This window comes from Stenella coeruleoalba (genome assembly GCF_951394435.1).
Source record: "Stenella coeruleoalba genome assembly, chromosome: 3".
NCBI classification, from domain to species: Eukaryota; Metazoa; Chordata; class Mammalia; order Artiodactyla; family Delphinidae; genus Stenella; species Stenella coeruleoalba.
The window spans coordinates 144,962,774-144,988,828 of record NC_137148.1 but is presented as its reverse complement, the minus strand read 5'-3'; the positions used below and the strand labels follow the sequence as shown (position 1 = coordinate 144,988,828).

General features: G+C 41.0%; 1 protein-coding gene across 3 annotated transcripts in view; it reads left to right on the top strand.

The window, feature by feature from the left end:
* Positions 1–26,055, top strand: part of SLIT3 (slit guidance ligand 3) — a 610,083-nt gene that overhangs the window by 39,744 nt on the left and 544,284 nt on the right. For all 3 annotated transcript variants that reach the window (XM_079918438.1, XM_079918437.1, XM_079918439.1), the window contains exons 2-3: positions 5,315–5,386; positions 11,525–11,596. In XM_079918438.1, the coding sequence (XP_079774564.1) occupies positions 5,315–5,386; positions 11,525–11,596 (144 nt within the window). The remainder of the gene's footprint in view (positions 1–5,314; positions 5,387–11,524; positions 11,597–26,055) is intronic.

Sequence of the window (26,055 nt, the reverse complement as noted above, 5' to 3'; positions counted from 1 at the left end):
TGGAGTTTGCAGAGGGGCTCAGCGCTTGTACGGGTCCAGATCTCACAGGGGAGATGGGATAAAAAATGCACCAACTTGGCTGGAGTGGGGAGCAGCAAAGCCACTAGGAGTATCCCTTCACTTTCTTTAAGACGTATGATGGTAAATTCTATTCTGTTCTGTTCTATTTATTTATTCATTCATTTTTCTGGCAGTCATTGGTTACCCTGATATAGTAGAATATGCTTAGACCCTAGCTGGAGATGGGCAGCATGATGTGATGGTTAAAAACATGGCCTCTGCATTCAAAGAGCTTGGGTTCAAATCCCAACCTTGCCACTTACTGCTTGTATGACCTTGTGGCAATTTGACTTACCGATAAAATCTTCTAAGCTAGGGTGCTTCCTCATGTGAAAAATGGGATAATTAAGGTACCTACTACATACGATTGCTGACTGGATTAGAGAGAATAAACATAAAGTTTTTGATACAGTGCCTGGTGCATAGTTTGGGCCCAGCAAATATCTTTTTAAGGCTGATCTTCAGTATTTTTTATCTGTTGAAGGAAGCTAGTAATACTTACATTTCAGAACTATTGCAAAGAGAAGGAAAAGAAAAAGGTTAGAAAGCTCCCGACTCAAAGATACTGCATTCATCACTGTAGAGTGCTATAACAGATAGTCCCCAATTTCAGTGACTTAAGGGTTATTTCTGGAACATGTCTGAGTCTAATATGGGTAAATGGGGAGACAGGGGAAGAAGACCTCAGTTGCATGCAGTCATTCAAGGAGTCAGGCTCTTTCTATCTGCCATGTAGGATTGGGCAGGAAGTTTTATGGAACAGGCCTGAAGGTGGCATATATTACTTGTGCTCATGTAATAATGATGAAACTCAGTCACATGGTTGCACCTCCCTGCAAGGGAAGCTGGGAAATGTGGTCTATCTCTGTGCACTGGACAGAAGGAAAATGGTGCGGTGGACAACTTGCCAGTCTCTGCCCCAGTGTTCAGTGCATGGCAACCACATTTTGTGAACACTAATATAATACCATGGTGATTCCCATGGCATCCTAAGCCCCACTTAGAGGGATGGGCAACCGTAATTATGCAGTCTCTTCTTCTCAGAGCCTGAGAGAAGGGCCGGTTCTCATCTCATCCCTACCGTAACATGTGCCCCTCTGAGCCATCCTTGGCCCCTCTGAGCCATCGTTGGCCATAATGACAGGACTGAGGGTCTCCAGAGTGGCAGGCAAGCCTCAGAAAGGACATGCCATTGAGAGTCATATGAATGGAGTTCTATTGTTCGTGGTAAATTAACTCTTCAGACATTAAATATTTCTCTTCCATTCTCTTCCATCTCTCTATTGTTGCAAAACGAATCACTCCAAAACTTAATGGCTTAAAGATATGCACTCGCTTTAGTATTGCCTCTCATGGTTTCTGTGGGCAGGAATTCAAGAGTGGTTCAGCTGGGCGATCTGGCTCAGAATTTCTCGTAAGTCACAGTCAGATGGTAGCTGGGGCTGGAATCTCAAAGGCGTCTGCACTCATATGCCTGACCTCTAGGCTGTGAAGACTCAAACAGCCAGGGCTGGACCAGATGGGGCTCCTCAGGTGCCTCTCTCTCTCCCTCTCTCTCCCTCCCTCTCTCTCTCTCTCTCTCTCTCTCTCTCTCTCTCCCTCTCTCTCTCTCTCTCTCTCCCTCCCTCTCTCTCTCTCTCTCTCTCTCTCTCTGGTTCCCTCACATGATCTTACCATTGGGGATTTCAGGTCTTCTGACCTCACATGGCAGCTCAGGGCTCCAATGCAAGTGCTCTGAGAAGCAGCCAGGCGGTCACTTACTGCCTCTTCTAATCTAGCCTCAGAAGTTCTGCAGCATCGCTTCTGCCAGAATCCTTTTTGTCCAAGCAGTCACAAAGACCTGCTCAGGCTCAGCGGAAAGGGGCAGAGACTCCACCTCTTGAGGACAGGTGTGTCAAAGGAACTGTTTGTAGACATGTTTTATTGATGAAACGGCCCCACTTCCCCACCCTACCCCCGATCTAGATGCTGTAATGGCTTCCCCGTCTAACATCACCCCAGATGGGATCATTCGTGCCTGCAGATGGTTCAGAGCTCATACTGAGCTAAAGTAGACTGATTTCTTCAAAGGACAGAGCTGAAGGCTGAGAAATCTGGCTAAGGAGCCTGGCCTGGGATGACCGGGCTGGGGAAGGGACGGCACATGAGGTGGTGCAACCTCTTCTCAGTGTCAGTTTCCTTAGTTCCCATTTTCAGCCAAGCAGGTTGGCAATCCAGGCTCTGTCCTCACCAAACCAAGGTCTGCAAGCAGGAGAGGGTTATGTAAAGCATGGAAGCTCAGAGAACTTAAGTCAGTGACTCAGATTCACACAGCTAGGAGTGGGGAGCGGGACAGATTTGAACCCTGACCTGTGTCACCCAAAACCCACATGCTCCCTGGCCTCCCTGGCAGTGTGCGCGTTGGGCAGGGGTGGTGGTGGGGTTTGGGGCAGACAGACAACAGAGCTCTCTCCCTACCCTCTCTCTGTAGCCAGATACCAGGGAAGTAGGTGTCCTAGACACACTGCACGGAGAGGCAGCAGAAGGGGACCACTCTTGGTGCTGTCACTCAACTAATTATAGTAACGGTAGCTGCCACGATTATTTAACGAGTGCCTGATAAGCACTGTGTATGCGTCGTCATCTCATTTAACCCTCGTAAAAACTCTTGAGGTCAGGATTGTCGCCATCAGTTAGAGGGTGTTGGAGAAACTGAGCCTTGGAGATGAAGCGAACTGCCCATCAGTCACTCAGGAAGTGGCAGGGCAAGCATTCAAGCTCATGGCTGCTTCCCTCTGAAGCTCAGCCTCCCAAACACTGACTCTGAGCCTGAGACAACCCCACAGTCCCCACCCGAACCCATGCCTCCAAGTCCTCGGCATTTCAGCGGCACACTTTGTGCCCCTTCGTAAATAAATATTAATTGAAAGTATCAGTGCCGCAGCCGCTGACACAAGCTGAGTTACCACGCTGTGCCCTGGTGATTAAACCCTTGGTTGCATTGTCATATTCTCAGTTGTCACGGTCCCCAGACATCCATCCCAGTTGAGATGGGGGGTAAGAAGGAACTCGGGGTGATGATGAGCACACACAGATTCCTGTCTGTGTGCTGGTGTCCACTCCTTGCGTGAACAGCTTTCATTATTTCCCCGTGTGACTCTTGCTCTCCTTTACCAGCCCTCAGCTTAGTCTGAGAAGTCTAAATGCCGCCTCTCTCCAGCACAAGCTGGTTAAGAAACAACTTTGGTAAGGTAGATAGCTATTGGGAAGCCGCCGCATAGCACAGGGAGATCAGCTCGGTGCTTTGTGACCACCTAGAGGGGTGGGATAGGGAGGGTGGGGGGGAGGGAGACGCAGGAGGGAAGAGAAATGGGAACATATTTATATATATAACTGATTCACTTTGTTATAAAGCAGAAACTAACACACCATTGTAAAGCAATTATACTCCAATAAAGATGTTAAAAAAAAAAAGAAACAACTTTGATTGTTACTGTATTTTTTAACATTTTTTGGGAGTTTGGGATTTACATATTCACACTACTGGATTTATTTACTTATTTTTTTAACATCTTTTTTGGAGTATAATTGCTTTACAATGGTGTGTTAGTTTCTGCTTCATAACAAAGTGAATCAGCTATACATATACATATATCCTCTACTGTATTTAAAATAGATAACCAACAAGGACCTACTGTATAGCACAAGGAACTCTGCTCAATATTCTGTAATAACCTAAATGATTGTTACTTTAGATACAGGAAAGCTGGATGACGAAGGGAGGTGGTTCCCCAGGGAGGGGGCTCCAGGACTCACTTGATTTTTATTTCAGTGTGACTTTTTGAAATCAGGAGAGTAATCCCTCCTCCAATTTGATTTTTCTTTATACAGAGTGCTAGAATCTGAAAATTGTTTCCCTTTTCATTTTATGCAACTTGAGAACTCACAGGTCTTTCTGAGGCATAATAACAGGATGGCAACTTGAGGACCTGAGTAGGAGAACCAAAGAAGTAGTGAACGTATGGGTGGGGGTCCGTCATTGGGAAAATGGCCTTTTAGTACCTAAATGTCCTGGCAGGAAGCAAAGCTAAACTCCAACTTGGCCAAAACCTTGAAAAGTTTCTGATCAAGGAGACATGGTAAATAGGAATTAATTGTTCAGCCTCCATTATTAAAAACTGTAACATATTATTCATGGTCCTTTTTTAAAAAGATTTTTTTTTGTATCCCGTCTTCGTAGATAGCTTTAGTGAGCACAGTATTTATACGATTGTTCACAAGTTCTTTCTTGACTTTGGTTTTCTCTAATTCTGGTTTTCTACCATCCAAGGTGCCTCCTTCTCCTGGACACCAACGCCACCATAATGCTTTGAGCTCTTCCATGGCAAATTCTTCTCTTTAGGGCCATTTTCGGGAGCTTCAGCCTACAAATTGGGGCAGGATTAATCCATGAAGCTGTCTTTACCTGCTGTATGAGATTACTCTTGTCAGGCACATGTGCTACTATGTTGGGCTGTGGAGTTAAATGAGATATGGTCTTTGCCCTCAGAGAGTTTGCAGATTAGCTGGAAAATAGACAAGTACCTAGGTGGGTACCAAAGTCGGTCAAGATTCCTTTGGTTTCAGGTGATAGAAAATTCAACTCAAACTGATTTCGGACAAAATATAAGGGAGATGGGATAGATTGGCTCACATAATCTCAAAATACAGAGGTTTCTGGCATCAGGCATGGGTGGATCCAGCTACTCATAGCATAGCACCAGAACCAGTCTCTTTTCATCTCCTGACTCTGGAAATTCTCTCTTCATGGTAGCTAGATAGCTTCTGGCAACTCCAGTGGAGCGAAAGCTGTTGGGAATTTGAGTCATGTATGTACTCCTGAAACAATTACTGTGGTCACAGGGAGTGAAGATGCTTATAAGCCTGGCCTAGATCAGGTGCCCATCTCCAGAGTTGGGGAGAGGAGTCAGCCCCACTTGTATGATATGATCCAAGAGCTGGGGGAGGGGGGCTTCCAAAGAAAAATTTGTTATCTGAAGAAGGGGCAGGAGAAGCCAGGCAGCTAAACGTACCAGGGCTCTACTGTGTACATAATGGCTAGCTTATTCCATACAATGTCCTTGGGGTTGGTTGGACATGCTCTAGGGAATATCATTAATCATGGGAATTGCCTTGTCCTTAACAAGCAACGTCCATCCAGCTTAAGCCAGTCTGGGTTAAATAGACCATAAGTGTAACCTGCAAAAATCTGACCCACATTTGTTCTCCATTGCAGTGACCTGGACAGAAATAACATCACCAGGATCACCAAGACCGATTTCGCTGGACTCAAGAACCTCCGAGTCTTGTAAGTAACGCGTGGCTCTCCAATGTATTTTCACTCTCAGCTCTTCAGCCTTGTGAAAATGTCCCACTGCCCTGACATCACACCCCCAAGCACTGGACAACAAGAATTCGCCCTTCTGCAGCAGAAAGCCCTTCATTAGTACATCCAGGTTTCCTTCCCCAGCTGTCTCATTCTGTGTCTCCATGCTGTAGGCTGGGCTAGACCAATGGAAGAAGTCAGTTCCAGTGACAGGGAACACAGAAGGTTATACACAAATAAATCACCATGCCCAGCTTCTAGGATGACAGCAGGGTCAGGTTGGCTAACCATGCTTCCCTTCCATAGAGATGATAATTTCTCCCTCAGCCTGTGAATTAAAAGAGCAATCAAGACAAAAGTTATTTATCTTGTTGCTTAATGGAGAGGAGGGGAGGAGGGAGGGAGAGAGTCAGACAGGGTCAGAGCTCTTGCTGAACACTTGCAGCTGTGCAGACAGGTAGCAAAATTTGAGAGGGGCATTGGTGCAGCAGGGGAGCAAGAAATATCAGGTTTCATTGCTAAATATTGAACACTTTCATCCATCCCTAAATCTGAGTGATAAGAAGCTGCCCAAATTCTTGTGCACTGACGAGTCTCAGACATTCAGAGGTACAAGAGAGGAGGAATTGGACCCTCTTTCCTTCTTTACTCAGAAGGTGATTTTGACCCATACATGTGACTCCAGACCTGGAGTGCAGCCTGGGCAATCGGGCCCCTGACTTGGTGTTTGTCGTGTCCTGGAATCTTGGCTGGCAGCTTTTTGCTAGAAGTAGCAGCTAAAGTCTTGGTATCTAAAGCCACCTCCTTCTTTTTACTCATAGCCCGTTATAATACAGTGAGTTGTATTTTGGGGACTGGAAATATTAGGTTCTGGTCCTGACTCAGAATTAACTGCCCATGTGACCTCGTACCCTATTGTACTCCTCTGGGCCTTACTTTTCTCATCTGTAAAATAGGGAATGAGTAGTATATTAGTTTTCTAGGGCTACTGTAACTTTGTACCACAGACTGGGGGGCTTACACAACAGAAATTTATGGTCTCAGTTTCCAAAGTCCAAAATCAAGGTGTTGGCAGGGTTGGTTCCTTTTGAGGACTCTGAGGGGAGGATGTGGTCCAGGCCTCTCTTCTAGCTTCTGGTGGCCTCAGGGATTTCTTGGCTTTACGCTAGCTGTCTCTGAGTCTCTCTGCATTGTCTTCCTTCTACACATGTCTGTCTCTGTGTCCAAATTTTCCCTTTTTATAAGGACACCAGTCCTATTAGATTAGGATCCATTCTAATAGCCTCATTTAAACTTGATTATTTAGTAAAGACCCTGTCTCCAGATAAAGTCACTTTTTGTTATATTTGGAGTTAGGGCTTCAATGTATGAATTTTGGGGGGCATGCAGTTTGACCCATAACAAGTATTTAGAAGTCCTTCTAACCCTAATAGTTACATATATAATGCTTTGTGATTTTGACACTTTCACGCACAATGTGTTTATTCTCACTGAAACCTGTGGAACATTACTTGTGTCTCATTGTTTTCCTGATTGAGAAGTAGATGGTCATGATGATGATGATAACTGATGTATATATGGTACCTTCCACAGACCAAGCTCTGTTACATAGTTATTAACCCTTATCTGCCCAGAGGAAACAGGCACAGATAGGTTAAGTGGTCCCAACTCCACATAGCAGGGAACTGAAGGAGGAGGACTCAGAAGCCAGAATGTGTGCTTTCTAACCTCCATGCAGTGCCTCTGTTCATTTGTGTTACAGGAAGTTTAGAAAACCAGGAAGGTGATAGTCTAGGAATTTGGTAAGTGCAGCGTGGTGTGCAAGTGGCTGAGCGGAGTTTCCCTGAGCAACAGGGTGTGGCACTGCTAGGATCTCAGGGCTGGGCCTCCAGCTAGCAGATGCTCTCCCCTCGATGTGGTCTCTGGTCTTTGGCCAGTGCACCCCCCCTCCCCCCATCCCTGGAGGGAAGACCCTACCCTCTGCCAAGTCTTTCTTTTGCCCCAAGCAGTCATGTGTCTGTCAAATGACTGGCAGCTCCGACAAGTGTGTGGGGATCAGATGGAGATTGGGATAAAGGCGGGGGATTTTCATGGCTCAGTTTTAGGGTGATTTTTATTAAAGAGATATAGGCAGTAAACTCCTGATTCCAGGTCACTTACCAACTTAAAGAACAAACACTTAACTTCTCTATTTTTTTTCCATTTTTTCCCCCCAGAATCTGTGAGAAATGTCCTTTCATACAAGTCAGAAATTTCACCTAATGCTTCATTTTTCTAACAAAGTCAAAAACAACCCTTTGATTTTCTTACCATTACATCAGAAAGACTAGTAAAAATTCCAATTTCCATATCTGCTGTCTGCAAATAGAAAGTTTAAAATAATCACAAAAGATCATATTAATATCCTCTGGATGGTCTACAACATTCCTTTGACTACAGTTTATCTTTTCAGTTAATTGGTACATTCTTCTTATTTTGATAAGCAGTGCTGAAACCCTCCCCCTCCCCTCACTTCATAGACTCTATTAATATACTGTGTTTCATTATCTTCCTTAGCAACTCAAAGACAATCCCATTCAAGTGGCCCTTTATTAGTGTGAAAGAATCTGCTACGTGGGGTAGCTGAAATGCTTTCTAACTGACACCAATAAAGTATCCAGACGTTTAAACCATATTTTCCCTCGGTCTATTCTTTTTAGCTGAGTAACCTAGACAACTATCTTTTTGAAAAGCTTTCATCACACCTCGGCGTATTCCCTGTATCTGTTTCTTATTTACAATTTATAGTGAAACCAGAAAAGACTCGGTCGTCTTGAATAATTGGAGCCTGCCACCCATTTCCATGCAGAACTGTTAATACGGTGCAGGTGAATGGGCGAAAGCAAATAAAATGGAGATTGGGGAACTTTGGCTTCATCCAGAGGTTTTCCCCAAATAAAGTACATTCAGGGGGAAGATATAAGAATTGCTTATAACAATTCTTTCTTCCAAGGGACGGGAATAGGAAAAGGTCTCTTCTGGTGGTATCAATTATATTCCCTTTCTTAGTAGTCTGTTGCGAGAACTCTTGCAAGTATGCCCACAATGTGGGAACCAGCTTTATCCCAAATGGGGTTAATTAAAGAGTTAAACTCCACCCCAGCCATCATCACATGGGGGTGATTTCCGATTCTGATCCAGTGTTAAAAGTAAAAAAATAACAATGCCGAAAGAACTGAAAATGAGCACGGTCTGTATCCCTCTAACTCAGAACAGATTCAAGCCATAGTCAGCCCTTCTGGGTGTCCAGCCCCTCCTGGATCCCCGGGTCTCCTGCATCTGCTCAGTAAAATGAGAGTGATAGCGAGGGTTTTAGCACAAACTCCTGAATTGCATCGCAGCCTAGAAGTCTGGATGGGAAGTTCACAGCTCATTCATTCAGTGATCCATTTATTCATCAAGTGTTGGTTATTTCTTGAGCCTTTAAAGACCGGGTACTAGGCTGGATTCTGATCGGTCTAGGAAGTACATCAAGAAAAGACCCTAGCTACCTTACCAGTCAGGATCCCAGCAGGACAAATGAGGAGAGCTAAATAAAGATTTATTTGCAAAGGTGTGGGTGAGATTAAGAGAAACCAGGAAGAGTTAGTTGGCACAGTTCCCTGAGGCTAGCAACAACCGTTGGTCGCTAGTCCCCTCTGAGCCTCAAGGACCAGCGGGAGGGAGTGGTTACCTGAGCCCAGCAAAGGAAGGACTGCCTGTTAGCACCTGGGGTCTTAGGTAGAGGAATGCAGTCCACCTACAGTGACTTGGTAGGGAAGGAGGGAGCTGGGAATAAACCCCCACCTCACTCCCTCTTCTCCCACCCTCTCATCTCCTGCTGGTTGGTTGAACCCAATAGGAAACCAGCGTCAAGGAAGCTTCCTGACGAAGCCGGTAAAAGTTAGCCTCCCAGGGCTTGAGCAAAGAGGAGGAGGGGCAGGTATCAACCATCCCTTCTATTCCCCTTTCTGAAAGAAGCTGGTAGTGTTAGATTAATTAGGACAGAACTAAGAGATTCCTCATGGGAGTTTGGAGTTAGACTCCTTCAGAAACCCTGAGGGAATGTGACACTAAGCCACCCTATAGTGTTGCCCCTTGTAACAATTGGGCAGTAATGACAGCAAGCTCTATGATGGATGGATTGATAGTAAAAACCCAGCTGAACAAACCCCCAGTCACAAATACTGAACTGGTTCCCTGTTTAGCAAGATGTGCTAGTGTGAGCCTACTAGCATTCCAAGGCCCTCCTTGCCATATGGCGGGATGGAAAAGGAAGAAAAGGGAAGGAAAAGAACGTTTATTAAGCCTCTGATTGTACTCCAGATCCTGGGCTAGATAATTTATATACTTTATTCCACTTTTATTCTTACAAGGACTTATGAAATGTTTTATTTGTGCTATTTTACAGATGAGGAAACTGAGTCTCTGAGAGGTTGGCTAGATAGTTCAAAAGCACGCCATCAGCTAGTAAGAAATCAGAAAAGGGATTCTCAACCAAATTTGATAAGCACACCAGATCGGGAGTTAGGTCCACCCTCACTAGCTGTGTGACTTCATACAAATAATTTCTCCTTGGGCAAGTCTCTTAACCTCTGTTCCTGGGAGCCCATGTATGTTAAGTGAGGAGCCTATATGAGACCAGCCTACAGGGGGCAGAAGGAACATAAATGTGTGAATCAGAGTGGATGAGGACTCTGGCCTCATCCAAAGTTGTTGATATTTGGAAATATGAGAGCTGATTTTGGAGTTTCTTCTGTGGGGTGTGTATGTGTGTGTAATATCCCGATTTTTTTAAATGTTTGCAACAAATTCACAAAATTATAAAATATATCGTTGAGCCCATACAAAATATCCCCATCGCTCTGATAGTCGGAAACTTCATGTGTCTGGACTAGCCTTTTCCTTGATGTAAAATCAGTATGTGCTGTGGTCCAACGTCCTTTTTAGTGTTTTCTTCATTCACTAAGTCTATGAAGTGGCTGCTGTGCTGGGCACCTGTGTTAGGGCTGGGACTGTGATGATGAACAGAAGACCTTACCCTCTTGGTCCTTAGGCACAGCGAGGAAGATGGACTTGAAAATAAACACAAGGGCCTGAGTGTTAAGCCCAAGAAGTGCAGTGGGTTATGAACTATCTCAGAGGTGGAGGGCTGGCGTGCAAGGAGTTATTCTGAAGTGAAGGCCAAGCTTCCTCAAGGCTACTCTTCCTTCCTTCTGCTTTTCCGTCAGGTGCCTCAGGGCGCCCGTCCTCCTGCCTGATCCAGAGGAACCCACACAGCCCTTCTAAACTCCACCTACCAAAGAAACGTCCTTCAATCACAACTGCATCCCGGCTAAGTCCCATTCAGCCACCAGGGTCAGCCCTGGATGGAAACTATGCAGCCTCACTTCTTCTCTTTCCTACTGTTCAGCTAATCCATTTGAAGCTGCCATTTTTTTTTTTCAAACTTAGGGAAACAAATGTTTCATTGTCTGCTCAATTCTTAGGATATGCCACATGCATGAATCAAACTTTTAATCATCTGCTTGGAGGACTTTGGAGGTCAGCAGAGCCTGTGGCTGGGAGGACTTAGCTTTTGTGACCATCACCTTCATGTTGGGAGCAGCCAGGCTCTGGGCTTGTGACGTTTCCGGCACAGGCAGGCACCCAACAATAGCTTCACCTTTCTACGAGGTGACCCAGAGACAGAGTTAGCAGAGAAGGCCCTTTTCAATGAAGTATTTTTGAATCCTTGGAGGAGGGAGCTCCGAGGGAAGAGATGCTGAATATATGTGTGGTTTTTATAAGAAGCAGCTTTTACCTCTTCTTTTTCTGTGCAACATCCTGCAGTGCTTGGGAGGGTATTTGCTGAGAACATTCTTAAAATAGAGGCTTGGAAACCAATCTGTCAGGTAGAAGTATGCAGGCGGTGAAACCCTGGTTACCGTGACACCAAGCTGGGATGTGAATTATCTTGTCCCCCCAGACTGATCCTGGCTGAGGGGGCCCATCCGAGGGTCGAGGGAGGGGCTGAGTGACCATGCCTGCATGGCCTGCAGCCTAGTACGAGGATCCTTGAGGCCCGCTTGTCCTTGACCATTGCTGCCTTTGTGGTTCCAGGCATCTGGAAGACAACCAGGTCAGCGTCATCGAGAGAGGCGCCTTCCAGGATCTGAAGCAGCTGGAGCGATTGTAAGTACAGCACAACCTCCTTTCTTGAAAAGCCTTGTTTGTTTGTAAATTGGCTTCGTTGTGGCCTTGCTAAGAAAAAAAAGGGCTCCAGTGTTTAATAAAATGTTTGCTATTATATTTAAAGCACATTAGATGCCTGCTAAAGAGACACTGAAACCCATTTAAACTTTTTTTCTTTAAAAGATGCTAGAATTGGCATCTGGGGCTTGTTTTTCTGCTTCCCAGCCTTGAGCTCTGTCTTGGTAGCTGTACGTGGGGCTTGTTCCTGCCCAAGCCTCAGCCTTCCCTTCTGTGGGGGAAGAAGGACCTCAGTTAGCTATCCCTGTCATGGAAACTAGCATCAGAAACTCCCTACTCCTATACATGGGTAGCAGGCTCCCTCCTCAGGCCTTCTCCTCGGGGCCCCCTCTGCCCCATTCTCGTGGGAGAGGAAGGACAGGCGGGTAGGCGAGGCCTTCGGTGTGCCTGCATCTTCTCTGAGTGAGCATCAGCCTGTGTCAGGAAGCCCACATATTTTCATGAGAGAGTGCATTGCCAGCGGTTTGAAAATAGGCCACTGTTCTGACTCTGACAGAGGGAGAGAGCAAAAGGGGTGGGGATGGGAGATGGATGGAGCCTCCATTCGTTTTGTTGATTAATGCTTTTGCAGAAAACTCTCGGGTCACTGTGATGAGGGAGGCTGCTCAGATAGTTAAGTGGGCAGCTTCCCCTTTCCTCGGTTAATCACATCTGGCAGCTCATAACATCTGGATATTTGCTTTCTGCCCTTTGAGAGGGGATTGTCCCCAAGAGCACTTAGTCATGCTGGTGGGCGGCTCTTTCCAGGCTTCTTTCTGTATCCTGGTTGACCTGATATTTCAGCCTCCTTCTCCTGCATTCGGGCGACGGGCCTGCAACAGCTCTCTGCTCCTCCAGCTTAAGGATCTTCCCATCTTTACCTGTCCTGTTTCCAAATCTCATCTACAGAGATAGGCTTGGGTAAAGTATAGGACTTTCCACCAACTTATGAGCTTTGTAATGTGCCATCTTTTCCCTTGGAGTCATTCCATCTGGGGCAACCTGAGGGAATATTACCCAGCAAAAGCCTTTACTCCCCGCTCTGTGTTGTGAACTGTCTCATTCATTGCTCTCCTTCTGGGTCAAAGGTCAGCATATGTTCTTTTGTTGGTTTGAAAATATGATTTTAGTTTCTTATAAGGGAAAATAGAGATAAAAATAATGAATGTTGCCTCTATCTATACTTTTAAGTTTCTTAAAATGTTAACTCTTCTCCTTATTTAGACCCAGGGGAAAAAAAAATAAAAGTACTTGTTGAACCTGCTTCCTTTGTATGAAATACTCAACATTTACGTGGAAGAATAAATACAAAATCCTTTGTGAGAAGGCCACTTCTTGCTTTAGTCTTCTGATTAGAAGTATAAATAAATTTCCAATTCATTAATTTCATGGTTGTTGGGAAAGAGCTAATTGAGTACCTTGGACATGCTGGGAACTATGCCAGTATATTATATGCTATCGGTTATTTTATCCCCGCAAAATTCCTGTGAGGTGTGATTACCCTCATTTTGCAGATGAAGAAACAGAGGCTGAGGGAGATGAAGCCAAAGAATTGTCAGTGGGGGGAGCCAAGATTCAAAGCCACATCTGTCTGACATCAAAGCCCACGTCCTTTCATATTTCTCTGCTGCAAGCATTCGATGAAGTGTGATCTTTAGCAATGGCCCTGCAAATAGCCTCTCACATACCCATTGAACTCCAGGGAATATCCGTGGAATAGTCTAGCAAAAGGGGCTTTTCTTTGGCTTGGTCAACATGGCTGAAATACCTTGCACGTCTGAGGGACTGAGAGGATTACAGTCGTAGGGTAAACCTGGCTGTTTCTCTGCTTTGGTGTATTAAGAGGGTAATGCTAGCTGCTGTACTAGATAAACCCTCAAATCTCATAGCTTAACAGGGTGGAAGTTTACTTCTTATTCATATAAAACCCAATAAGAGCATTCCTGGTTTCTGGGCCTCTCTGCTCCAAGGGGAGACTTCGGGACATGGGCTCCTCCCGTTCCCTGGCTCCGCCATCTTTAAATCGTGGCTTCCAAGGTACCAGTGTTTGTCGGCATCAAGCTAGTGGAAGGAAAAACAGCAGGAAGGATTGTACATGGGAGGTTTTCATGGGAAAAGACCTGGAAGGACTACATGTTACTTCTACTGTTACATACCTTGGGCTGGAACTGAGTCATGTGGCCGCAGTAAACTGCAGGGGAGGCTAGGAAACTAGTCGAGCTATATGCCCTGGAAGTAGAGGAAACAGGCTTAGTGAACAGCTAGCCAGTTTCTGACTTATATTGCGAGTGAGCTGAGAAGCACTTGGTCAGGAAGAAGAATGGAAGTATAGGTAGCTGGACTAGTATGTACAGCTGGACAGGCTCTCTCATTTAAGGCCTTTCAGTGTCGGTGTGTGTGATGTGATCCTGACTAGTGTTTATCTGGTTTTGGTTATCCAGTCTGCCCGCAGACCGAGGACTATAGAGTGGGAAATTACAATGTATTTGCTATTAACAACGGAAGAGGTAGAGGGCTCATTGTGCCATCACCCCTGGCTCTCACTACTGGCTTACTTTACCTGTGTCTCTATATTTGGTAGTAAATTAATCTTTACTGATCATACTCTGAAAGAGGCTGGAAATTGTATCATTTCTGTAATGTTTATTTTCATTTGGAATGGTCATTACAGGTGTAATCTCTTGAGGCTTACAGGGAAAAGGCAGAGAATCCTGTCCTTCAGGTCTCTACTCAGGAATTCTCTATTCCTCCGTGAAAGGACCTCTGCTCCAGGCTGAGTTAGGTGCCTCTTTCCTCATGACAACACATTATGGGCCATATCATAGCACTTATACCATATTTTAATTCCCTGTTTGCCTCATTGTCTCTCCGCAGAACTATGAGTATTTGGAGATGAGGAATTATGTTCCATTTAACTGTTAATCTCTAAGCCTTGCACAAAGCGTGATAGTAAGTACTTGTAGAATATTTATCAAATACTTAGGTTTTTGTTCTATACCAGTGGTTCTGAACTGGGACCAGTTTTCCCCGCCAGAGGACCCTTGGCAATGTCTGGAGACATTTTCGGTTGTCAAAACTGTAGGATGTTAATAGCATGTATTGAGTAGAAGTCAGGAATGTGGCTAAACATCCTACAATGTACAGAATAGCTCCCACAACAAAGAATTACCCAGTCCAAAATGTCAGTAGTGCTGAGGTTGAGAAACTCTGCTCTTTCCCTGTTATGTGTCAGATGCCATCTTAGTCATGACACAGGCCATCTCATTTAATCCATATAACATTATGAGGTTAGAATTATCATGTCCCTGATGTGACAAAATATAAATTTCAAAGCACTGCCTAAATATGCCAATTTAGCTCGAGCTCGCTTCTGATTTCCAGGAAGTGAACAGGATAGAGGAACAAGATAAATAAAACCAGCAGGAAACAAGTGAATCCTGTAGCTGAGACATTCTGCAAGATAACTGCCCTGGTCTCTTTAAAAAGTCAGTGTTACGAAGGAGGTGGGACTTGACTGTTCTATATTGAAAGAAGCTTAGGATAGAAACAGTAGCACAAAACTTGGAAAGGTCAATGGAGTTTGTGTTTGAAGATCTTTGAATTATGCAGAAAGTGATAATAGTGCTAATGTTTATTGCCTTATTAAATCAAAGATTCATTTTGTAATCTGTAAGATAGCTTTTGAAAAGAATAGTTAAAAAATATATAACCTACTAGAGGGAGAAATGACATAGAATGATCCCCAAAAATGTGATTAATTCAAATAAGGGAACATAGAACAAAATGAGACAAAGAAAACAAATAGTAAGATGATCTATTTAAATAAAAATATACCATAATTATTTTGTATGCAAATGATTAATACTTTAATTAAAAGACAGATTTCCAGGGTGGATTAAAAAATAAAGAATAATTATATGATTCTTTCAAAAGATGAACATTAAGCATAAGGAGAGAGAAAAGCTGAAAGTAAAAGGATAGAAAATGATACCATGAACTCACTAACCAATAGAAGGTTGGTGTGGCTGTATTAACACAGATAAAAGACTTCAAAACAAGAAACATTAATGGAGATAAAGAGGGATATTTCATAATGATAAAGGAGTAAATATACCAGGAAGGTACAGCAAATCTATGTTTGTATGTACTATTATGTATAGTATGTATGTATGTATTATGTATAGTGTGCGTGTATGTGTTATGTATAGTATATATTAAAAACATATTCTGAAAATACAGAAAACAAATATTGAACAGAACTAATGGACAAATTCATACTCGTTTAAGATATGGTTCTTGTAGTTGATGAACAAGCAGACAAAATTTTTAGTAACAATATAGAATATTTTAATGACAATGTTTGCAAACCTGACCTAAGTGAAACAAGGAGAGCAATGCAACCAACAAGTGTAGAACAAACATTCTTTTCAAGTGCATACAGAACTTTTATCAAATACTGATCTAGAAGTCAGGTCTCAACAAATATCAAAGGATTACAGTCATAAGGAGTATTTTCTCTGACCACAGTAGAAATACAGAAATCAACAAAAAGCAGTAAGTGGAAATTTTCAAAATATTTGGAAATTGAATGATATTCTTCTAAATAACCTTTGAATCAAAGAACATTTCACCGTTGAAATTGGAAGATATATTTTTCAGAATGTTAATAAACACACAATATATCACAAAGTGTGGATTGCAGTCAAAGCCATGCCCACAGGAAAATGTATAGCCTTTAAGCATGTTATTTGATTTGTGTAGAGTATATATTTAAAATGAAGTAAGGCTAAAATCTTTATTAAAATACCCATCATAAGAAGCTAGAGAAAGAATAACAAAGTAGAAGAGAGAAAATCAATAATACCAGAAGTATGTGAAATAGAAAAACTCTAAAAAACCAAACTTTCATTCTTGAAAAAATTATAAAAGCCAGCAGGACTTATTAGTAAACAAAAAAGAAAGAAGACTAAATTACTGACATAAAGGATAAAATGGGGGACATAACTATGGATTTTACAAAGATTAAAATGATAGTAAGAGCAGATTTTGAAGAACTTTATTTTAATGATTTTAGAGATTAAGTGAAATTAAAAACTGAAACAAGAAGGAGTAGAAAGTAGTAGAGTCCTAAATCTAATTAAACCTTTAATTAAAATATTTCACTAAGAACTTTCTAAGCTCAGATGGCTTCGCCAGTAAATTGCACCGAAGTTTTAAGAAATAAATAGTATCAATTTATCATAAACTCATTCTATTAAAAATATGACTTTTGTCATTTGGATAGCATAACCTTTAAAGCAAAACCCAATAAGGCATTTCAAGAGAAAATATCAACCAACATATTTCATGAATATTTATATGAATTTCCTAATAAAATATTAGCAAAATGAATTTGGCAGTACCTGAAAAGGATATATTACAACCAAGTTTGGCTTATTCCAGGAAGGCAGGGTTGGTTAAATATTTGAAAATCCCCCCTCTCAAATAAAAACATGCTGAACAACTAGGATAGCAAAACCAAAGACACACAGCATCTACAATAAAGCTAGTTGACAGAGTATCCCAGTAAACTCCTGCCTCCCGAGTGTACGTGGATGGGGGTGAAAGGGGCACAGCTGATGGTTATAAGACTGTTGTATTGTCTCATCTATGTGGAAGAAAGCAGAGGGAAGTCCTTCAGAACAGGAGATTGATAAAATTACCAACACGTACTCACTGGAAAACACTGGTCAAACTGAGAAAAGCTGCCAAATCAGAAGGGAGTTTGATTAGATCCAGTTCATGGTGAGAACAAAGGAATCATGATGTGATAATGACTGATAGTACTTGGAGTATTCTGGGTCCTATAAATTCTTCAAACTACCACAAACAAGGCTGTTTTCCAAAGAAAGGCCTAACGTTGATAAGAAAATTTGGGGACTAGTCAATCAGAACAGGTACAGTAGTAGAAATGAAAAGAAACCTTCTCAATGAAAGTGCTAGAAATCACCAGAAGAGGCAGATCTTAGAAAATACAAGGCCATGTTTTTCATTAGTTTAACCACAACAACAAACAACCCCAAGAATGAGCTCTCTAGACGCTTAAAGCTAAAAAAGCTATCACTTCCCACCCCTACCTCATAAGACTAAAGGAAATTTCTTTCATTTAAGAAATAAACAACCGGGACTTCCCTGGTGGCGCAGTGGTTAAGAAACCGCCTGCCAATGCAGGGGACGCTGGTTCGAGCCCTGGTCCAGGAAGATCCCACATGCCGCGGAGCAGCAAAGCCCCTGCACCACAACTACTGAAGCCCGCGCACCTAGAGCCCGTGCTCCGCAACAAGAGAAGCCAACGCAATGAGAAACGTGCGCACCGCAGAGTAGCCCCTGCTCGCTGCAACTAGAGAAAGCCCATGCGCAGCCACGAGGACACAATACAGCCAAAAACAAATACAATAAATAAATTTATAAAAAAAAAGAAATAAGCAACCAAGAGGATTATGATTGAAGCTCATACAAAAAATTTTTATAAGAAAAGTGAAGAATAAGAAACATAATAATCTCCATAGAAACAATGAAAACATGTAAGAAAGAGGTACCCACAAAACCGATGAAAACTATAATCATGGTTCAAAACTAGCTACACAAATTTAAGACTTTATAAACTCTAAAAGAACAACATAAATCTGAATTTTAAAAACTCAGAAATTAGATGATTAGAGAAGAGTAGGATTTGAAAGGAAGGGCAGAGAACTCAAGAAACAATTTAGAAATAAGAGAATTCATTTCAAGGTAAGTACTGCCAAGATTGAAGAAGAGCAAACTTGGAAGAATTACACTATCCAATTTCAAGACTTACTATAAAGCTACAGTAATCAAGATAGCATGGTACTTGTGAAATATTAGACATACAAACTTATGAAACAGAATACATAGCCTAGAAATAGACCCATTCGAAAATAGTCAGCTGATTTTTGACAACGGAGCAAAGACAACTCAATGGAGAAAGAATAGTGTTTTCAACAAATGGTGCTGGGACAATTGGATGTTTATATACAGAACACTGAACCCACACAAGCCTTACATCTTATGCAACATTTAAATCAAAATGGATCATAGACCTAAATGTAAAATGTAAAACTGTGAAACGTCTAGAAGAAGACATAAGAGAAAAAATCTACATGACTTGGGTTTGAGGATGAGTTTTTTTGATACAAAAAGCATGATCCATGTTAAAAAAAAAAGTTGATCAGTTGAACTTTTTTTTTTTTTGAACTGTTTTAAAATTAAAAACTTCTGCTCTGCAAAGGGCACTGTTAGGAAAATGAAGAGACAAGTCACAGACTGGGAGAAAATTTTTGCAAAGCATATATCTGGTAAAGCACTTGTATACAGAATATACAAAGAACTTTCAAAACACAGCATTCAGAAAACAAACATTCCTACCCACAAAAAAAGAAAGAAATGAGCAAAAGATTTGAAGAGGCACAACACCAAAGATGATATACAGTTGGCAAATAAGCATATAAGGACATCCTGAACATCATTTTTCATTAGGGTAATGCAAATTAGACAACAATAAGGTACCACTGCATATCTACTAGAATGGCTACAGTACTAAAAACTGACAATACTAATTGCTGCTCAGGAGGTAGAGTAACTGGAACTCTCATTTATTACTGATGGTAATGCAAAATGGTACAGCCACTTTGGAGGACAGTTTAGCAGTTTCTTACAAAGCTAAACATAATTGTATCTTATAATCCAGATCAGTGGTTGCTAGGGGTTTAGCGAAGAGAAGGGGATGTAGGGTCAAATAGGTGAAGCATGGGAGAGGGGGTCGCTGAGAATGGTGAAACTATACTGTGTGATATTGAAATGGTGATGCACAACATATGCCTTGATCAAACCCATAAAATTTGACAGTGCAATGAGTGAACCTTAATGCATGCAAATTAAAAATATCATTTAGGAAATTGGAGGATCCCACAATGGAATGCACACTGTGATGAATGTGTGAATCAACCTTACTGAAGGTGATGGGGAAAAAGGTGCTGACCAAAGTGGACTTGAAATGACTGGAGTCTGTGAGACTAAAGTCAAAAGGAATAGCACACAAGAACTGGACTCTGGTTGACAGAGTTGTTTCCCACAGAGGTATGGGTTAACAATTCTGAAATCACTACACATGTATATTGGAATTCAACAGTGGAAAGACAAGCGATATCGTTACAGACTAGCAATGGGGAAAGCTATCATGACCCATGTGGTAACGGATTAGAGTTAGAGACACCAGTATGAACAAATGTTTAACCTAATATAGATACTTTCACTTAATACAGGTGGACATATACATAGAAATATTTATTGATATGTGAATATACATAGGTTTTTATACAAGCAAATATTTCTTTGCTCTGTTAGCGAGAGGGCCTAGAAGCAACCCAGATTTTGGCTTCCAATCAGTTCTCCAATAAAAAGTAACTAAGGTGTCTTGGAAAAATGGGTTGATTCTAGGATGAGGGCATGAGATAAATTGTGCCAGAAAGGAAGTGCTCAGAACAACAACAACACGACAATTATGGGGAAATGTCAAAAGGACATGGGAGCCAACTGAAAGAGCTCCTAAATGGCCAAAGCTGAAAGAATTTGAGCAACAAAATAAATGAGTATCAGATTACAACCAAAGTATAAAATAAATATCCATGAGTTCATACTAATATAAATAAATGATTGAATAAATAAATAAATAAATGGGGAGAGGAGAAATCACCCATCCAGAAGAATTCTAAGGAATATATGTAGATTTTCTGCCCTCAGGAAGGTAGAGCGTAACTCTTCACTCCTTATGTGTGGGCTTTGCATAGTGACTGCCTTCAAAAGAGTATGAGAAAGGGAGGGTGGGGAATAGTAACTTTATCGTGGAGAAATATGACACACACTCCCTCAGCCAGGTGATCAAGGTCTATATCGAAAGTGGTAAGTCATGTCAAAAGTATGTATCTTGGATATGATGTAATGAACATAGCAGTTCCCATCTGTGATCTTCATCTCAAAAACCCATCACCCCAGTCTAATGGGAAAAACATCAGACAAATCTCAAGCAAGGGCTGTTTCTAAAAAACATGTGACTAGTCCTCAATACTATCAAGGTCATCAAAAGCAAGACAAGTCAGAAACGGTCACGGCCAAAAAGAGCATAAGGAGACGTGACGACTGAATGTAATGAGGCATCCTGGATGGAATCCTAAAACAGAAAAAAAGTCACAGGTAAAAATTAAGGGACTCTTAATAAAGTATTAACTTTCATTAATAACAGTGTATCAGTATTAGTTCATTATGGCAAATGTACTATATTAATGTAAGATGGCAAGAATAGGGGAAATTGGGCGTGAGGTATATGAGATCACTCTGTACTATCTTCCCAACTTTTATGTAAATCTAAATAATAGAAAACGTTAGTTTTTAAAAAGTGGACTGTGCCAAACTCTGCTTGAATTACAGATTCATGAGCAAAATAAATGCTATTGGTTTACACCAAAAACGCATTCATGCGTACTCACCTAGATGGAACTCAAGAGCAGATAAATGTAATGGGTAATGCTTTAAGAGAAATGGATTATAGAGATGTGGATGGTCCTAGAGACTGTCATACAGCGTGAACTAAGTCAGAAAGAGAAAAACAAATATCATATATTAATGCATATTTGTGGAATCTAGAAAACTGGTACAGAGGAACTGGTTTGCAAGGCAGAAATAGAGACACAGATGTAGAGGACAAATGTATGGACACCAAGGGGGGAAAGCGGGGGGTTGGGGGTGGGATGAACTGGGATACTGGGATTGGCATATATACATATATACGCTAATATGTATAAGATAGATAACTAATGAGAACCGGTTGTATAGCACAGGGAACTCCACTTCGCTGTACAGTAGAAACTAACACAACGTTGTAAAACAACTGTACCCCAATTAAAGAAAAAGAGAGAAATGGAAAATGGAAAGGAGTATTTTTAGTATTTTTTAAAATCAGTAAGAAACTAATAGCGAGGTAAAAAGGATTTAAGAGAAAGTGGTAGATATGGAAGTCAGTCAGAGAAGTTCTAATACACTTATAATATGAATCTCTGAGGAAGAAAACTAAAGCAGTGGAACAAAACAAATAGTAATGAAAATCTTTTGAAATAAAAGATGATTTGAAGGTACATACTGAAAGGGTAACTGAACGTCTGGAAAAATAGACCAGGTTCAAAACTAAATATTCTAATAAAAGCATTTTGTATTTGAAAGAGAAAAAACATCCTTAAGCATTCAATGGATTAGACACTTACAATGGAAAAGAAAATCAGATTGCTAGCATATTTTTGACACCAAAGCTAGAATACAATTGAATAATTTTTTAAGGAAATAAACTGTGAAGCAGAGATTTTATAAAATGTGAACCAGAGCCCTACATATATTCAAAAGTAATGACTACAGAAAACCTATTATGAGCATTCAGAAACTCAGACATCATGGTTTTCATGGATCCCTTCTTAAGGAATCTCCCAGAGAACACATTTCATACAACTGGAGAGGTATTGGCATTAAGGACAGATATGATCTGCACTTCCCAAACACCTGGAAGTTAGGTGGAGTCTTGTGACTGAATCTTGGACTTCCATGGAATGAGACTGGGAGTGCTGTGTTCTCCATGGTCCTCCATCCTTGCTCTCTTCTCCTATGGTGGCTAAATGGACAGGACTCTGAGAACTTAAAGGGTGTAGAGACACAAAGTGAAAGGATTCTAAGCCCCTGCTGACATGCATGTGGCTCTGACATGAACAAGAAATAAATTTCTATTATTTCAAAAATAACAATGTATTTCATCCCATTAACAGAATAGATGCGAAAAGTGATTTCATCTCCATAGATGTAGAAAAAAATATCTAATGAAATTCAACACTAATTCATGATTTTAAAGTATTTAAAATGCTAAGAATAAAATGGAACTTTTTGTTTTTTGTGGTACGCGGGCCTCTCACTGTTGTGGCCTCTCCCGTTGCGGAGCACAGGCTCCAGACGCGCAGGCTCAGCGGCCATGGCTCACGGGCCCAGCCACTCTGCGGCATGTGGGATCTTCCCGGACCGGGGTATGAACCCGTGTCCCCTGCATCAGCAGGCGGACTCTCAACCACTGTGCCACCAGGGAAGCCCAAAACAGAAATTTAAAAAAAAAACCTAAATCAAATAACATTGTTAATGGTGAAATATTTAAAACATTCCTCTTGAGAGACACCTGTCATCATGACTCCCATTCAACATTGTATTGGAAATCCTGGTCCTGGCCATGATTTAAAAAAAAAAAAAGAAGAAGAAGAAGAAGGAAGGATGGAAGAAAATAGAAAGAACAGGTATAAGGATTAGAATAGAAGAAATATCCATGTCATTATTTGCAGATGACATGATTAAATACATGGAAAATGCAAAATAATCTACAGATGAACTCTCAGGATTCCTAAGTGAATTCCTCAGGTTACTGGACACAGTGTACCAAAAAAATCAGTGTAACTTCTGTATACTAACAACAAATGATTAGGAAATTTAAAAAATGATGTGTGTTAACAGCATCGAAAAACATCGACTGCCCAGGAATAAATCTAATGAAAGATGTGCGAGGCCTTAACACAGAAAACAACAAACATTACTGGAAAAATGAAAGTTGACTCAAATATATAGAGCAATACATTATGTTCATGGATTGGAAAACTCAATATCTCAGGGATGTCAGTTCTCTCCCAATTGATATGCAGATTCAGGGCAGTCCTAATGCTACCAGGTTGTTGTGGAAATTGTGAAAATGATTCTGAAGTTTGTATGGAAATGCAGTTGGCCAAGAAGAGCCAAGACAGATTGAAGACCCAGGTAACAGAAGGACACTTCATTTGTAACAAAGATGGCACTGTAAAGCAGCTTGAAATGGGTGATCTGTCTAATAAATTGTGATAGAATAATTGGATATGGAAAATGAATTATCTTGCCCCCGGCTCATACCATTCACAAAATCAGTTACAGATGAATTGTAGATTTACACATGAAAGGTGAAGTAATAACACTTCTAGAATATAACAGGATATCTTCATGGCTTTGCAGTAGTTGGTATTTCTTAATCAGGATACAGAAGGCATTAACTTTACAGGAAAAAAAATAGGTAACTTGGACTACATTAAAATAAATAACTTTTGTTCATCAAAATACATCACTGAGTGAAAAAGCATGCCAGAGTGGTCAAAGATATTGGCAGTGCATGTAACTGACAAAGAACTTATATTGAGAATATGTAAAGAACTTCTGCAAATCAATAAGAAAAAGGCACCCAGTAGAAAAATGGTTAAGAGTTTCCAACAGGTACTTCAAAAAAAAGAGGATGTCCAAACGGCCAGTGGTCATATGAAAAGATGCTCAGTGTGTCATCAGTCTTCAGAGAAACATAAAATAAAACCACAATGACATACACCACACACTCATCTGAAAAGCATAAGAAAACTTACACGTGTTTATGATGATGTGAAACAAACTACATTCATCATATACTGCTGTGGGACTCATTGATACAGTTACTCCAGAAAACTCTTCAGCAGTGTCAACTAGAGCAGAGCATACACATACCCCATGACCGAGCAATCCCACTCCTGGATTTACATCCCACAAAAGACATAAACAACAATGTCCATAGAAGCACTATTTGTAATAGCCCCAAACTGGAAACGAACCAAATGCTCACCAACATGAGAAAAAAATCAACTGTGGTATAGTCACACCATGGAGAATGGAAACAACACATAAAAACTACTGCTGCGTGTGACACCGTGAGAAATCTCAGAAGCAGAATGAGCAACAAAAGCAGGACATAAAAGAGTAGAAATTACTTGATTCCATTTATATAATCTTCAAGACAGGCAAAAGCAATCTATGGTATTAAACGTCAGGATAGTATTTATCTTTGGAGGATTGTAAACGGAAGGGGACTTAGGTTTCTGAGGTGTATCATCCTCTGTTTCTAGATCTGGGTAGAGGTTTTGTGGATCTGTTCATTGGGTGAAAATGCTTCAAGCCATACAATTTTGATTTGTACATTTTTTTGTATATGCGTTACACTAAAAAAAATATTTATTTTAAAAAGAGATTTTAGAGACAGATGTGTGAGAACCAACTTCACTACATGGCTCTTAATTGAAGCCTGGTTTGAAGAAATGAATGTATAAAATAAATTCTGGGGAGAAATGGAGAAATCTGAAAGTGGACTGGGCATCAGATGTTGTTAGGGAATTATTAATTTTGCTAAGTATGATAATGGTACTCTAGTTAAAGAAGAGAATCTCCTTAATTTTGGGGAGGGATGCATGCTGAAGTATTTAGGAATCCAGTGTCCTGATGTTGATAATTTACTTTAAAATGGTTCAGTAAAGAAAGCAAACAAACAAAACCAAATAGAGCAAAATGAAAACAATTGTTGAACTTAAATGGTGCTCATGTGAACGTTCAAAATACATTTTTCCTTTTCTGTATTTTTGAACGTTTTATTGATAAAGAAAATTTTTAATGCATTTTAAAAAATGATCATAACCTTTTCACAGAGGAAAAAAAACTGAAGCTCAGAAAGTTAAAGTAACTTGCCATGCTGAGATTTGAATCCAGGACTATTCTGAATTTAGGAGTTAGGAAAAGAAACTATGACCGTCACAAACTGGAAGGAGATTGAGATATTGTATTATTCAATTTCCTCATGTTGCAGACAAGAAAACAGGCTAGAGAACAATTTGACTTCCATGAATGTTAATGCAGCATGCAGTGTTTGAAGTGTTGAGCTGCCTTGTCATTAGCTTGGTTTTTCCAAAGAGCAGAACACAATGGTGTCCTTAGCTCTAACCTAGAGTTCACATTTACTATTTAATTAGATATGAAATAAATAATTAGGTTATATGGATATATTTAAATGCATATGTATAGCAAATATATGTGTGTGTGTGTGTGTGTGTGTGTGTGTGTGTGTGTGTATTTAAATTACTGCAAGAGTTATTTTGTTCCTGGTAGATAGAGCCTTGCTTGTCCCACCATCACTAACATGTGTTATGTCCCTTAAGCTTATCATTTACAGGCCATATACCCTCCAACAGCCCATGAATGTGGCTTTTTCTTCATTTGGCCTCATTTATATCAACATCAAAGCCTGAGCATTGTTATTAACTCAGAATTATGGACAGGGTTTTCTTTGTGAGATTTATCGCCTACGGTGTCAACACTTAATTTACTCTAAGTCCTTGAAAAAAAACACCCCAGTGTCTGTAAGGGTATAAGCTGCCAACACCAGAAAGACCACTGTTGACAGATTTTTGATTGGTTTACGTTATTATTCCTTATTCAAAACAAAACAAAACAAA